The sequence below is a fragment of the Micrasema longulum genome, unplaced genomic scaffold (genome assembly GCF_059751315.1).
Source record: "Micrasema longulum isolate JH-2025_06_02 unplaced genomic scaffold, ASM5975131v1 h1tg000410l, whole genome shotgun sequence".
Lineage (NCBI taxonomy): Eukaryota > Metazoa > Arthropoda > Insecta > Trichoptera > Brachycentridae > Micrasema > Micrasema longulum.
In genome coordinates this window covers 1-16,535 of record NW_028277610.1, presented here as the reverse complement: position 1 = coordinate 16,535, position 16,535 = coordinate 1, and the positions used below count along the sequence as shown (strand labels likewise).

Here is a 16,535-nt window from a genome sequence, read left to right as displayed (position 1 = left end):
TGGCTAAAGAACTTGCGTGACTGGTTCCATTGCAGCACTCAGTCCTTGTTCAGGGCAGCTGCCAACAAAGTGAGATTTGCTACGATGATATCCAACCTTCATTAAGGAGAGGAACGACAAGAAGAAGATGTCCTAATTATTTAATAAATATATGAATATTTCAGGACCCTACAAAGAATACACAGCCAGAACAGAAGTTGAAGAGGCAGAATTTCCAGAGAATAGTCCACTCACCGCTGCAGTCAACGCAATGCGCTCTCAGGGGTACAAGGTAAATATGTTTTTCATATGTGTATCATGTATCGTGTGCGTATCGTAAGTTTACCCTAAGAAAGCCAAGTCAAGGTATTCCAAAATACTACTTTGGAGACATTCCTTAAAATATGCAAGGCCTATGTAACACCTCTATTGGAGTTTGGATACCAAGATGGAGTCCCTACTTCACTAAAGACATTGAGCTACGACAATCCTTAAATTACTGAAAGGGATGCATTATATGTTGGTGCATTAGGCACTAACGTACTAATGTGTGGGTATATTATGCACGTGTAAGTTGCAAGCAGCGCGAGGCAGCTGGTTCTATCATTCGGGTTTGCCTTCCTAGTGATTATAAGATGTACACATCAGGGGCGAATCGTTGAAATAAGAGATTATGCACAGTTTACAATTTTTTTTTAACTTTCAATAGTAAGGTTTTATAGTAACTATGTTTATAAGAGACTAAATGAAATAATTGTTATTTGTTATAGATCACCACCACCGTTTATATCTTCCTACAAAAAAAAATATCTTTGAAGTGCGCTCGGCGCCCAGCCCGTTCTCAGTGGACGATGAAACTGGCCGATTACCTCAGCTTATTCCTCCATACAAAAAAGCACACAATATTTTACATCTTTAACCCAGTCAGGTGTTTTAGTACTAAAGCAAGCTTGCAGATTACAAATATTATTTGAAGATTCTCTATTTGGAAACTAGTATTTCAAACATTATTTCCGAAGAACTATTTTTCTTTGATAGGATACCGTTGACATATTATTTATCACAAAGTACATGTGGCGTTCAAAGTGGCCGTTTATGGCATCATTCGTTTAAAAAAGAATCGGCCAGTACTCAGTGTTGACATTTAAATCATAATGGACATATCTGCTGAATATCATTGTGGTATTTTTTAATAAACTTTAGTAAAAGTATTGTATTAAAATAGCGTAGAATAAAGCTACGCATATCGCGTATTTATTAATAATTTTTGTTTAAGTTGATTTTCACAGAACCACAGAAAAACAGTAATTTAAAATTATATGTCGATACAAATTAATGGTTATATTTTGTTGATTACCTATAAAATAAATCACCACTGGTACATATTTAATTTTATGTTTCATTGTCTAGTTGCACACGGGGACATGGCTGGTGGACGGCAATCCCCAAGTGGTCCTCTTCGACATCGGATCCGGAGCCTGGAGACTGGATGAGTACAAGCAGCACCTGTGGAGTTCCTGCAACCTCGGCATCCCGCACCTGGACATCGAAGCCAACGATGCCGTCATCCTCGGATACATGGTGGCGCAGTTTATCCAAGAGGTAATTACATCTTTCTGAATGTGCGGAAAAAGAATACAGGTCTGATGATGGTCTAGATGAGTGTCTCCACTCAACAGCTATCAGGGGATAAACCTGAAGAGGGAAATTAAGTGGAGATTAGTCTTCCTCGTGAGATCAATTAAAGCCTATGCCTACAAAACCCGAGGTCCCACGTTCGATGAGTTTTACGGTAATTTTTCACACTCTCTTTGTTGGATCTGAAATGTAAGACTGATGAAAAATGCCCCATGAATACGGAAATATTACATACTACGAATGCCGATAAAAATACATGCAATGGATTTAGAATAATCAATTGTATATTCAAAATCAATATGGATTTTGTAGAGAAATGTTTTCATATATAACTTTAAAAAAGAAATGATAATTATATTATTGTTATTATTTTTTATTTTTCTTATATTTTCCGCGATAACTTTGTGTATCATTTTAAATTAAATTTGGAGAAATAAAACTTATTCTTTGTTTTTTGATACACTCACTTTATTTTTACCAACTAGTTTCAATCGAATAGAAAATCATCCAAAGTTTTAACCCTAAAAATTAGCTTCGAGTCATCCGCGAATAATAAAAAATGGGTTTGAATGGGTTTCATTATCAGAACCACTAAAGATTTCAAAGATATTGGTGCACTTAAAATAATGTACAAGTCACTTGTAAGAAGCATTTTGGAATACAACTCTACAATCTGGGCTCCTCATTATTCTAGGCACCAATATTGTATTGAAAAGGTCCAAAATAAGATTTTACGATTTATAAATTTTAAATTAGGTGTTGATATTGAATTCTTAAATTATAATTTGTTGCTGTTTATTTTGAAATTATTAAGACTAAGCGACAGGAGACTTATAACTGATTTATTAAATTACATAAAATAATCCATTCTATGTTTGACACCCCTGCACTTTTATCACTAATTAGTTTTAATGTACCGAAAAGGACAACTCGGCAAACCTACCAATACTGTGGCAACAATACTTCGACATCATATGGTAAAAATGCAGTCATCAATAGACTTCACTCTCTAGGCAATAAGTACCAGGACATTGGTGACTCATTTCACATGAAATTTAGTACATATAGAACGGCTCTTCTTCTTTATTTCATTGGTAATAGTTCTAGGTAACTATTTGTTACTATTGTTAAAAATTTGTTTTAAACTTCTTTATTAGTGTTTTTTTTTCTTTTTTCGTTTCTTTTCTCGAATTAATTTATAAGTAAAAAATATTTCTCTTTATCATTTTTTTTACATCATTATATATTTTTATAGATAAACATATACTATTTACCTAAATATTAGTTTTCAATAATAATACATACATATATATATATATTTTTTTAAATGTTATTAAAAATTGTTTTCTTATTTTTTTTTATCGATAATTCTATAACTGGTAATATTTTATTCTTTTATATAGTTTATATTTCTTAGACTTTCTTAATTAATAATATTGTTTTAAATGCTCTGTATTACTTATGCTTACATGTATGTATATTTAATTGTATTTGTTACTAATATGTAAAAGGCACTAAGTGCCGTTTATTTCAATAAAAAAATATAAAAAAACGCTATTTGACTACAGCTTTTTTAATATCATTGATAAAAAAAGAGAACAGCAATGGGCCCAGGTTGGATCCCTGGGGGACACCTGAGTAAGTATTAAAATTTTTTGATGCAAACAAGCTATGTGAAACGTATTGATTTCGGTTTCAGTTATGAAAGATACTCCACAACACCCTCCGGAAACTTAAACTTTGAAATGTAGACTTTGAGTCGGGTTGTGGTCCTGTGGCTAGTGTTGCAAACTCACGGATCAGAGGTCCGAGGTTCAAACCCCACTCTTCCCCATCTTGATTTCCATTCACTAATAGTGAGTTATTTACCACTCATTGAAAATGGCCACCAAAATTGAAATATTTGGCTAAATTGTAAGAATGCTCATTTTCTATATTTTTTATTTGAATGTATTATTTTGTTACAGTTCAGGCAAGCGGCGGAATCGTGGTGTGACTCCCCTCCGCGTATCGTGGCACATTTCCATGAGTGGCAAGCTGGTGTCGGCCTTATAGCTCTTCGGTAAGAAATTATTTACATATTATGAAATAACAATTAGGCTGTCAAAAAGCGAAGTAAATTATTATAAAGGAAAAAAGAAAGACACAATGGTATTTAGTAGACTTGGTGGGAGTGGAAGCGGGAGAGAGGTGTTTATAATTTAATTTGATTCAGTGATCGTTTGAAAGAACACAACTATGTTTGTTGGCAGACCTAAGAATTCTGGGCATAGGGGAATGAAAACCATAGTTAGTTCTATGGTTATCGGTATGAAAGAGTAAGTTTTGTCTGAGGTTTCTAGTTGGGATATTTAATTTTATTGAGCTCTTCGCAATCACAATGCAACATCCGTGAACACCTAATATAAAATTTCAAAATATTTATGTTTCGCGACGTATAATCCTGCTGCGCAATCACTTATTTGAATTTCACCGGTGTAAATATGGAAAATATTCCAAAACTGCTATTTTTATTTATTATTTATCACGCTATTCATTGCATTTAGCCGGCGGTTGGCGAGCCAAATGTCAAGAAAAGCAGTCGCCATAGTAATTGTAATTTAATTTTCACTTTTTTGTATTAGATACTCCTTACTATTTTGCAAATGCAAAATATTGTATTATTTTTTATAGTAAACGCCGATTTTTCGCCAGTGAACTGTATTTATTTACGAGGAGACAAAAACAAACCGACACGAGCGTTGACTTAGAGATTACACACGCGTTGACTTATGACTGCAATAACTTAAGCATGCTCATTATTGTTCATTGTAATCGCTCAAATGCTTTTAAGCACGTCATAGTTATTTGCGATTGAGCTACAGGAGACTCAATTACAGCGGTGACTTACAGCACAGAACACACATGGGAACTGAACCCGGAACCTTATATTTGTAGGTCAAGTGTCTTAACCATTTAATCACGGAGGCCGCTGATGATCTGATGATCTTTTATTTTTTGTTTCAGAACGCGTCACATCGACGTGGCCACGGTGTTTACGACGCACGCAACCTTGCTGGGGCGCTACCTCTGCGCCGGCAACACAGATTTCTATAATAATTTGGACAAGGTAGATGTGTGTGTCTTTTTGGAATGGGCCAATATTTTCATTTATTATTTACACTAACATAGCACTAGTAAACAATTGATTTTATTAAGTATGTATTGATTAGAGACGAAACGGATATCCAACTATCCGGTATCTGGCCTTTCTGGTCTAATTTAACTATCTGGCCGGGTGCCAGATAGTGGCTTAATATCCGGCCGATACCTAATATTATTCAAACTGTGAAAATTATTTTTTATTATTAACTTTTTAAAATCATTCTTATGTTGTTGAAATTCCATTTGTCGATGCGTTTTGAAGCTGCAAGACTTTTTGTGATGTTAACTATAATATCATTTTTATCATATTATGTAAATGTTATCAACTATCAAATATCTAAATTTAGTAAATGGGGTCTAGAATTTCAACCGTCCATGCGCTCAGTAGCTGCTAGACTTGTTGTTATCTAACTTCCAATTTTATAAATTTGCTTTTTATTTCGTTTATAAAATATCACTTAAACTCTAAACTTCATTTTCAAATAATTTTTTTAAAAATAAAAATGTAAATAGGGGCTAGATTTCTTATTGTCCATGCGCTCTGTAGCTGCGAGACATTCTGTTATCTAGCTCATATATATCATAATTGGAGACGAGGAACTAGAATCCCAACCGTCCATGCGCTCTGTAGCTGCAAGACGTGTTGGGATATTTATTTATTTATTGTACAGCGCCCTTGAGGTGATTTTCACAAAAATGGCGCTATATAAATTATCCAAACATTATTATTATTATAATTATGAGAGATCATTTAAAATATTATGAAAATAAAAGTATTGTTTTTAACCGTGGGAGTTATTCGATATCCGGCTATCTGGTTCAGAGGCACATCGAACATCCGGTATCCGGCCAAACCACTATCCATTTCAATACATACTTAAATTATTAAATATGGAAATCACAAAAATACTTCAAATATTACTTTTATGGCACTTTTATTTTATTTGTATTTATGCCGTTCGTAGTCCAATGTTTTTAGTGCATTAAGCTTCCATTCTCGTAGATATTGATGTAATTGGTTATTCCTAGCGTTTTAGACTTCATTTCCACCTCAACCCATGCCCTCTCTTCCATCGTTCTTCCAATGATGTAAGTCCTAGTGCTTTTGACCTACATGGGCCAGCGCCCTTTTTTATTTGTTCTTTTAATATCTCTTGATAGTTTCCTGATAACGATCACGATATTTGGCAATCCGGATGACAGGAGTTTGGATAAATGGAGTTCTACTGTACCTCATATTATAATATATCAACGCTGGAAAGGCTATTTACTTGAAGTGACATCGCAGTTTTAATAATGTCAAAATAATTACATTAAGCGACACGGGACTTATAAAATATTTTCAATAACTATTTATCGCCTATGCGAATACACATTGAAATATGATGTACCACATTTATGATTATCGTAGGCAACTGAAATTGCTCAAAATTAGACAGCGAAGAGACTATCACCCCCTCTCACTTCTGTTCAATGTACTTCATAGTCCTAACGCTCCTATCTACCTGCGTGAAAAATTTCAACGCTTATCAGTTCATGGTTTACCTCTTCGTTCTAATTCTCAAGGAACTCTCTTAATACCCATCCACAATTCCTCTTTCTTCTCTAACTCATATAGTGTCCATGCGGCTCCACTGTGGAATCATCTCCCATCCACCATCAAAGATGTTACTACATTATCTCTATTTAAATCACATCTGAAGAAACATCTCCTTTCTCTTCCTTAATCTCTCCTCCTTTCCTTTGTCCTCTTTTTTCCTTTTTCCCAATGAGTAATAGTTTTGATTTAAGTTAATTTATAAAGAAATACGTTTATTTATATTTTTATTTATCTTAAGCTGTTTAATCTTTTTTTTTTTCTATTGAATATGTAACTTGAATTATAAAAATAAAACTTTTATTTTATTGGTTGGTTGGAAGAAATTGCCGTTTGGCAATAAGCCCGCCAATTTACAAATAACATTATGTACAAAACTCAAATAAATAAATATAGACGATGTTCTGAATGGAGGAGGTATAATTTATGAGATATAATTTTTTTAAATGCTTTTCTGTACATTTTGCAAAATGTCGCTTACGAGTAAATAGCCTTTCCACGATGTGTATATTTTTCCCCTATTTTATAAGCAAATGGAGTACGAACTAATTTTATATTGGTGTAGAAAAATTTATGTTTAGTTTGTAAAAATGTTTAGAAGAATGTTTTGTACTGTTTGTGTCCTGTCGTAAATAGAGTAATTCTATGTGAAATAGAAGCAGGACCCTCAACGAAAATGGCGCTTTATTAGTGATTGATTATCGCAGTCCATTTCACTATTGCTATCGCACGGATACTGGTAGATGTTGATGAACTGTTTCATTTAGGCTGTTTATATAACACTAAACTTCACTTTGTACGAAATATGCTGACGCAGGATATGATAAAGATTTATCAGAGAGACAACTTTTCACATGTGACTTGCTCACAGGACGGTAGAAGAACAAGAATTTGAAATAGGAAGGATTTGGATATTTAGTCTTATTTTCAATTTCAATTTTCAATTTTATTTATTCATATATATGTACATTACAAAATTTAATATCTTAATTCATACATATAGAAATAATTAAAATAATAAGGTATAATTAAGTATACATAAAAATAACACATAAGTATACATAATATCCAGAGAATAATAAGAGAATCTTGTTACGAAAAACTCCCTCAGAGACGTGAAAAATGTCAATGTCCAAAGTAATATTGTTCAACGTAGAGATCGCCCTTCCAACAGGCATAACCATTGGCAGGCTAGTCTTGTATATTGGAATGTGAAACAGTCTATGCTGACGCTGTCTAAGGTAATTATCCGGAACATAAAAGCGAATGCTCCGCATAATTTCATGGTTGTCAATAATACCGCGCAATCGAAAGAAGTGCGCAGTTAAATACACATTCCTTCTGGTCTTCAAACTGCCGTAACCGAGTATACCCTGGAGGCACTCCCTCGTGTAGAGAAACCGAAGAAATTTCTTCTGAACCCTCTCCACCATAAGAGAGTACTTCAACTCACACGGTCCCCAAATCATCGAGCCACTCTCGATGTACGAGTTATTGAGTTGCCAGTATAGAAAATGTAAATTCAGTACTTAACATATTACAACAGAGATGAAGAACATTTAAGAGAAGGTAATATAGAAGTCTAGGCATCTACAGGGCTTATGACCTGTCAATAGCTGGTTTAAGTGGCCACTTTACACACATAATTGAACATCTACAGGGCGTTCTTTAAACCCTGTCACATCCGAAACCACGATGATCAGTATGGGCAAGAAGACATTAGCATATTTAAAAAAATATTTAGCACAAATAATTTTTTTTAAATAAAATATTAAAAAAAACAAATAGTTGCTTACTTCTGCAGGGGAGAAGTGAGGGGACTGCGGTCGCACGGTTGTCGGTGTATCTGACTCTTCCCTCCCCCTCCTCGTTTCTCCCCTGCAGAAGTAAGCAACCATTTGCTTATTTTGATATTTTATATTTTTAAATTTTATTTGTTCTAAAAATTTATTTTAATGTGGCAATATGTCTTGTTGCTCATACTGATCATCGTGGTTTCGGATGTGACAGGGTTTAATGAGCACTCTGTATATTCCTTAAATTCTTTCATCTGTTGATGCTTGTGAAGTTAAAGAGCTGAAACCTTTATTTATGCGGGTGAGATTCATCTGATTGAATTATTTCACCTACATACTAGGCAACGCCTGAAAATCTTATTTTTTCAATTTTTATACTTATTCATGGACCAGGTGGATTTATCAACAATATTTATAGTTTGTCCAAATTTTTGTAGACAAGGACTATAAGTTGTCCTATTTTTATCCATTATGACGTTTGGCGTTGTGCTCCATTTAGTTCCGTGTGGACGAAGAGGCCGGCAAGAGGCAGATCTACCACCGGTACTGCATGGAGCGAGCGGCCACTCACATGGCGCACATCTTCACCACCGTCTCCGATATCACAGGTAATTATTTCACTTTGTATGATCGCAGTAGTAGTTTTTTATTGGTCATTGCATATGGTGCCGAATGCTGGGTTATGACCAAAAGAGATGAAAATATGGCATTAGTATTTGAAACAAAAATATTAAGGAAGATATTTGGCACTCAGTAGTTCAGGAGAATTGAGAATTTTAAATAGGACTAGAAGGTTGGATTTATTTCGACGATCTTGAAGAGAAGATATATTTAAGCTGTTTCTAACTCATTATACGTATATTGGTCTCTGGATAAGGAGAGATATGTTTGATCAAATCCTGCTTTACAAAATTGTAAATAATAAATTCGATTCCCCGGAACTCGTTAATCTACTTGCTTACCGTGTCCCCTCCTGGCCAACTAGACTCTCTGATATTTTCTATATCGGTACAATTAAAACTAATCATCGGAAACATTCAACGATCCCTCGTATATGTGAAACATTTAACAAAAAATTTAATAGTCTCGATATATTTAACACTCCATACAATATGTACAGAAGAGAATTAATAGGCTTGATTCATGCTCTTCATTCATAATTCGTTTAATCATTAAATTAAATGCAATTTTCCACTCTTACTTTCCTTCAATCATCCTTTACCACTACTTATCAAATTTCCTTCTTTTCCTTTTCACTATCTCCTTGTTTGGTCCATATTTATCTTATTTTAACATATAGTCTATTTATTATTTTTATGGTTTAAACTTCAAGCCGTCGTCGCTTTATTACAGTATTATTTAGTGAATACATATAATTGGATGGCAGGCCCTATGTATACATTTTATAAAGTTTTTTAAAAAAAAAAATAATTTAACTTGTACATCTGTTTGTATTCGAAAAATATAAATAATAAAATAAGCCCAACCTCCAGCCTATCTTTCTCAAAAATCGATGTTGAACTGATTTAATATTCTTGATGCGAACATCATAATACGGAGACCAGATAACAGAGGAATACTCTAGGTGCGGGCGAACTAGGGAGCAGAAGAGAACTTTAAGGGTATTGATATTTTTGAAGTCAGTTGTGCTTCTGTTAATAAATCCGAGGAGTTTTAAGGATTTATTGATAACATGTTCAATACGAATTGTAAAAGAAAGTTTAGTGTCAAGTATAATACCTAAATCTTGTATACAAGACACAGATGATAATATTTCATCATTCAGTGAGTAGTCGTGAATGATTGGATTTGGCATTTGTGAGAGAGTAATAAAAAAACAAAGTGCCTTCTTCTTCTTCTTCTTACAATGCCTTGTCAGGTCCCCCCGACGTTGGCGATCACTACAGCGAAAGCATCTCGGTCGTGCACTACTCTTGCATTCGCAGCCAGGACAGCTGCTTATTGGATATACTCGCCATAGTGATTCCTGGGAAAAGATGACCATAGTGGTTTCCCGTTGCCTTCTCTGGTGGATTTTTCTGTCGGGGTTACCTTCCCTTAGCCGGTTGGTTCTGGTTGGGAGGCGCCAGAAACTCGCTTTTCATCCTCTCGTTATCTGCTGCAATCACACCGTTACGAGTGTGATCCCATTGCCCGGGGTTCGCAACGTGGACGCTAACGAGTTGGACCAGTCAGTAGTGTTGCCGGTGGAATGCAACTGGGCATTCGCAGCATTTTATAGAATCACACCCTCCAGCAAGATGTGATTCACTGCGACCTTGCTGACAGTTTGAACCCCAATCAAATACCTATTTTTCAAAATTGTCTTACACTGCATATCTTCCCGTGACAAATATTTATTTTCCAAGGCTGATTTTAAGGCACCGTCCACTCTGTTCTCGACACCCTAACTCAATACGTTATTTAGTAAAAATATCGTTGTTTAATTTTCTGTTTCTAGGCTACGAAGCGGAGCATCTGTTGAAGCGAAAGCCAGATATAATAACGCCGAACGGTTTGAACGTCAAAAAATTCAGCGCCTTGCACGAGTTTCAAAACCTGCACGCGATATCCAAGGAGAAGATTCACGAGTTTGTTCGGGGACACTTCTACGGCCACTTCGACTTCGACCTGGACAAGACTTTGTACTTCTTCATTGCCGGACGGTACGAGTTTGGAAACAAGGGGGCCGACATCTTCATAGAGGCACTCGCGAGGTTGAACCACTATCTTAAGGTATTATCTTGTAATGATAATCATTATTTATTTATTAACGGACATTTTCCATGTATACAATTTATAGGGTTTAAATATTAAAATAAAAGAATAGTTTAAAACATTGAATAAAAAGAAAAGAAGCATTGACAAACAAAAGGGACATCGAGACAAGATCTGGACTGTTTATTTAGTGCTCATTTAAATCGTTGTAAACTTAAACCAAAAAAGTCCAGATCTTGTCTTGAGTTAACAATACGACAAAGACGGGTCATTGGAGAATTAAGGCCATAGTTTGTTCTATGCTGATCCATGAACAGTACTTCATTGTTTCTCAACCTACGAGTTGGAATTTGAAATTTTACTTGTCCCAGTAATGATGGAACAACGATTTTACCATTTAGTATGCCGAACATATATATGGAGTCAATATTAGTTCTACATTTTTGTAGGCTAGAAATATTGAACATTGACTCTATATCAGCATAAGAATAATTACCTCTCTCTAGTCCGAGCATCCACGCTGCTTTTCGAAGCAAGAGACCAGACCACTATTCTAGGAGGCATATTCTAGAAGATGGCAAACAGTCGAGCAATAAGGAGTTTTGATTGTACGGACATTAGTAAAATCAGAGGATATTCTGTTAATGAAGTCAAGTAATTTCAGTGATTTATTTACTGTATTATCTATATGCTCGTTGTATGTCAGTTTATAGTTCAAAACAACTCCTAAATCTCTGATGGACTTAACTACATCAATTTTGAAGTTTTCTATTAGGTACTCGAACATTAATAATTCAATCAAAATAACTCCCTAGGTAGTGAAATCCAGCATTATCTACAAACATTTAGACAAACTCGAGATATTTATTTATTTATTTCGACGGCTTACGCCTTTGACAAAGTATAAAATAATATTGAAAAACAATTATAACGAAACAAAACACCTGAACATAGTATAGAAAATATAGATACATGAAATGTAATCAGCAGAAAATAAGAAAATAATAAAGAAAAATTAAATAAGAAATTATAACTTAGGTATGCAGCAAATTAACAATAAATAAAGGGTTTAAATATAAAAAGTATTGAAGTAACAGAGGCGATGTATCATTGTATAAACAGTAACACAAGTATAACACTCAGTACATTTTTATAATTTAGAAAAGAAGTGATTAAAAAGTAATGATTTTAATTGGTATAAAGATAAATGAAATAAATCTAAGTTTCCATGTTTGTTCGCTAACACGTGGAGCCGTGGAATAGGTGAGTATTTGGCATAGTTTGAACTATGCAAATCAACAGCAAAAGAAGTATTTTGTCTCGTCCCACGCTGTCTCACATAAAAATTCACACAATTCAAAAGTTCGGGACTGTCGAGAACATTATTTAATAACTTGAAAAGCAACGCTAAATCTGAAATTTCCCTTCTATCACTAATACATATTAATTTTAACTGCTTCATTAAACATTTATAGTTTATCAACAATATTTTGAGTTTGTCCAAATTTTTGTCGACAAGGACTGGATTCAACTCCCTGGGGAGCTGTTTATATTAACATATTACAACAGAGATGAAGAACATTTAAGAGAAGGTTATTTAGAAGTCTAGGCATCTACAGGGCTTATGACCTGTCAATGGCTGGTTTAAGTGGCCACTTTACACTCTGTGTAACATTCACCATTCTGCCTATATTTGAACATCTGTATTCCTTCGATTCTTTCATCTGTTGATGTTTGTGAAGTTAAAGAGCTGAAACCTTTATTTATGCGGGTGAGATTCATCCAATCAAATTATTTCACCTACATACTAGGCAACGCCTGAAAATATTATTTTTTCAATTTCTATACTTCTTCATGGACCAGGTAATTTATCAACAATATTTTGAGTTTGTCCAAATTTTTGTAGACAAGAACTGGATTCAACTCCCTGGGGAGCTGTTTATATTAACATATTACAACAGAGATGAAGAACATTTAAGAGAAGGTTATTTAGAAGTCTAGGCATCTACAGGGCTTATGACCTGTCAATGGCTGGTTTAAATGGCCACTTTACACACTGTGTAACATTCACCATTCTGCCTATATTTGAACATCTATATTCCTTCCATACATTCCGGGGTATGTTACACGGTGTGTAAAATGGCCATTTATACCAGCCATTGACAGGTCATAAGGCCTTTAGATGCCTAGACTTCTAAATAACCTTCTCTTAAATGTTCTTCATCTCTGTTGTAATATGTTAATTTATAGTTTAGCTCTTCAATTGGAATGTTTAATTTGAAATTTGTAAATCTTAAAAACTTGTGTTGGACCTTCTCCACACTGTTTGTATGGGTAGCATAATGAGGACCCATAGTCTAACTGGGTTCTTACTTGGGTCATGCGTAGTATTTTCAATGTTGAATGATGTTTTTTCTGACCGATCGCAGTCGACGCACCCTGATGTGACCGTAGTGGCGTTCCTTATCTTCCCCACCAAGACGAACAACTTCAATGTGGAGTCGCTGCGAGGGCATGCGGTGACCAAAACCCTCCGAGACGCCATACACGACATCCAGATGAAGGTCGGCAAGCGAATGTACGACACGTGTTTAAGGTAATATTCTTAACAACAACAACAAAAAACCATCACGCCGTTTCCCCGTAGGAATGGGCAGAGAGGATAGAACATAGCCATAACACTCTATCTTGGCATACAGACCTCGCTTCCTCTTCATTCATACATCGTCTCATGCACGCACGCCGATTATTCCTTTTTTTTGACATGTCCATCTTCAAGTATTTGATGGACTTGATCGTGCCATGTCTTTCTCGGTCTTCCTCGTTTTCTGCATCCATCAACATTTGCATCGTAGATCCTTTTAGCCGTTCTTTTGCTGTCCATTCGCTCTACATGTCCAAACCAACGCGGCACCCCTTTCTCGATTCTGTCAATAATGCATGTCTCAGCCTTACACACTTCACGGATCTCGACATTTTTGCACCTATCATACATCGTTTTACCACACATTCGCCTGAGGGATCGCATTTCGACAGCATTCAACCTACTTTCATCATTATTTTTCCAATTCCATACTTCGCTCCCATACATTAGAGTTGGAACTAGAACTCCGTTGTGAACTGCTATTTTAGCCTCATGCGATAAACATTTGTTTGCCAAAGTAGATTTTAGTGCACCGTTCACCCTGTTCCCGGCACTCACCCTCCTTTCAATATCTTTCTCGGCCTTTCCGTCCCTAGTAAACATACTTTCCAGGTACACAAATTCTTCTACCTGATTCAGAATATCTCCGTTCACGCTGATCTCACATTTAGTTATATTTGCATCCCTTTCAAAAGCCATCACTTTCGATTTATCAACATTCATAAGCAAATCGCTTTTCTCTCATACCTCGTAGACTTTTGTTACCAAGAATTGAAGGTCTTCTTTGCTGCTAGCAAGAAGCGCGGCATCATCCGCATACAGAAGACAGTTAACAGTTATACCATTCATTTTTGCTCCCATTCTTAAATCTTTCAGTTCTTTCATACAGTTATAATATTCTTCCTATTCCTATATATCCTGTTGACACGACATTCATGTTTGGCTCATAATACCGGGAATGAATATGCATCATATTTTGATATATTTAGTTTATCTCTGCCTAACTTAAAAAATAAAGTGACCAACATATTTTTATCAAAAAGAGCAAATCATCTTCAGGAGATTGGGTTGGAATAGTTATAATTTGATTGATTAATGTATTTTGTTATTGTATAATTTCTTTAAAATATATATGTATTTCAAGTAATTAATAAATCAAATCGGGTTGTGGTCCTGTGGCTAGTGTCTCGGACTCACGGACCGAAGGTCCGCGGTTCGAATCTCACTCTACCCCAACTCGATTCCATTTTCTAATAGTGAGTTATTTACAACTCGTTGAAAATGGCCCTCAAAATTAAATATTTGGGTAAATCATAAGAACGCAAATATTTCTTTTTTAAAAAAAAAAAATAATAATAATGTGTACATTACGAGTATATTAATATTTCATACTCGATTTTTTATATATTTTTTTTAAGCACTCTTTATACCACATATATGTAAATGGCAAGTTGAAGAAATTTGGATGTTCAAACATTGGCAAAATGGTGAATGTTACACAGTGTGTAAAGTGGCCACTTAAACCAGCCAATGACAGGTCATAAGCCCTGTAAATGCCTAGACTTCCATATTCCCATACGGGAAATACTTAAGGTATTCTGTATCCCTGTTGTAATTTGTTAATCTTAATGACTCCCGAGGGGGTGAAATCCAGTCTTTTGTCTACGAACATTTGGACAAACTCAAATATTGTAATATAAACTAAAATAATCATAAAAAAACATAACCAATTTATATAAACCTGTAGACCAAATTTCATAAACAGTACACACATTTTACGTTTGCCTTGATCCACTCATCGATCCGTGCGCAACCCACCTCCATTATTTATTTCTTAATAGCAATTTTATATTGTGAGAACTTACGAATTGTCCTTATGGATAATGGAAGTAGATTGTACACTTTAACCGAGTAGTAGGCCAATCCTCTCTGACCGAAGGTTGTATTAATTTTTTTTTTTTTTGCAGCCTCAGGGTGGAGTATCTAGTAACTCTTGTATTTGTAACTATATACTCTTTATCTTCTGGTTTCAATCCCCGGGATTGGTTTGCCGCTGCACTGCACTGATTGGTGTATCTTTAAAACTGGCGTGTTTGACGCTTGCGATGTGATGTAATTTGAAGTTGTATAAATTATTTTTTTATTTGACGGACTTATGCAGTCCATTCTAACGATGGTAAATACAATTTCTTATAATAAATACAGGCACTAATAAAATAAAATACAACTTAATAAAATTAAAGCTAGGACAAAAAAAAATAAAAATTACTACCTCAAGACAAGATCTGGTCTATCTTAGTGAATTTTAAATCTATAAAGACCTACACAAAAAAAGTCCAGATCTTGTCTCGAGTTTACAATACGACACAATCGGGACATCGGTGCATGCGAGCCATAGTTTGCGCTGTGCTGATCGAGGAACAGCACATTATTATTTCGCAACCGGCGGATTGGAACATTGAATGCCACTTGTTACAGTAACGATGGTACATCAATTAAGCCATTCAGCAAATTAAACATAAATATGGAGTCAATGTTATTTCTACATTTTTGCAGACTTGAGATTTTGAACATTGAGTCCATTTCTCCGTAAGTGTAGTCTCCCCTCTCGAGCATGGATGATTGGCCATTCTACTTTCCTTAGCAAACAATGTTGCACCGATTCGATATGATTTATCCGGCCTACGTAGAAGGGAGACTAGATCACGGATGCAAAGAGGACGAACAAGTGAGCAATATTAGTAATAATGACGTCGTAATGTGTGAATATTTTCTTTAAGGGGTCACATTCCCGAGCCAAATGAACTACTGCACAAAGATGACACTGTCAGATTGAAACGATGCATGTACGCTCTGCAAAGGGACGGGATGCCTCCGGTTACTACACATAATGTGGTGAGTGCTCCGAGACATTCGTTCTCGGACATTAAAATTTATTTTTTAAAGATTTTCATAGTTCTTCTTCTTCAGCCTTAATCTCTCCACTGCTGGATAGCGGCCTCTTCCAAATGTCTCCATA

The 16,535-nt window shown here is 35.2% G+C and overlaps 1 protein-coding gene across 1 annotated transcript in view; it reads left to right on the top strand.

Moving 5' to 3' along the window:
- The window catches only part of Glys (glycogen [starch] synthase), a gene marked incomplete at its 3' end in the record, with an annotated part of 29,286 nt that extends 12,875 nt beyond the window's left edge, over positions 1-16,411 (top strand). Inside the window, exons 4-11 of the mRNA XM_088226121.1 lie at positions 165-271; positions 1,390-1,581; positions 3,585-3,679; positions 4,624-4,726; positions 8,654-8,762; positions 10,616-10,890; positions 13,302-13,468; positions 16,297-16,411. Of these exons, the coding sequence (XP_088082247.1) occupies positions 165-271; positions 1,390-1,581; positions 3,585-3,679; positions 4,624-4,726; positions 8,654-8,762; positions 10,616-10,890; positions 13,302-13,468; positions 16,297-16,411 (1,163 nt within the window). The remainder of the gene's footprint in view (positions 1-164; positions 272-1,389; positions 1,582-3,584; positions 3,680-4,623; positions 4,727-8,653; positions 8,763-10,615; positions 10,891-13,301; positions 13,469-16,296) is intronic.
- Positions 16,412-16,535: the final 124 nt, after the last annotated feature.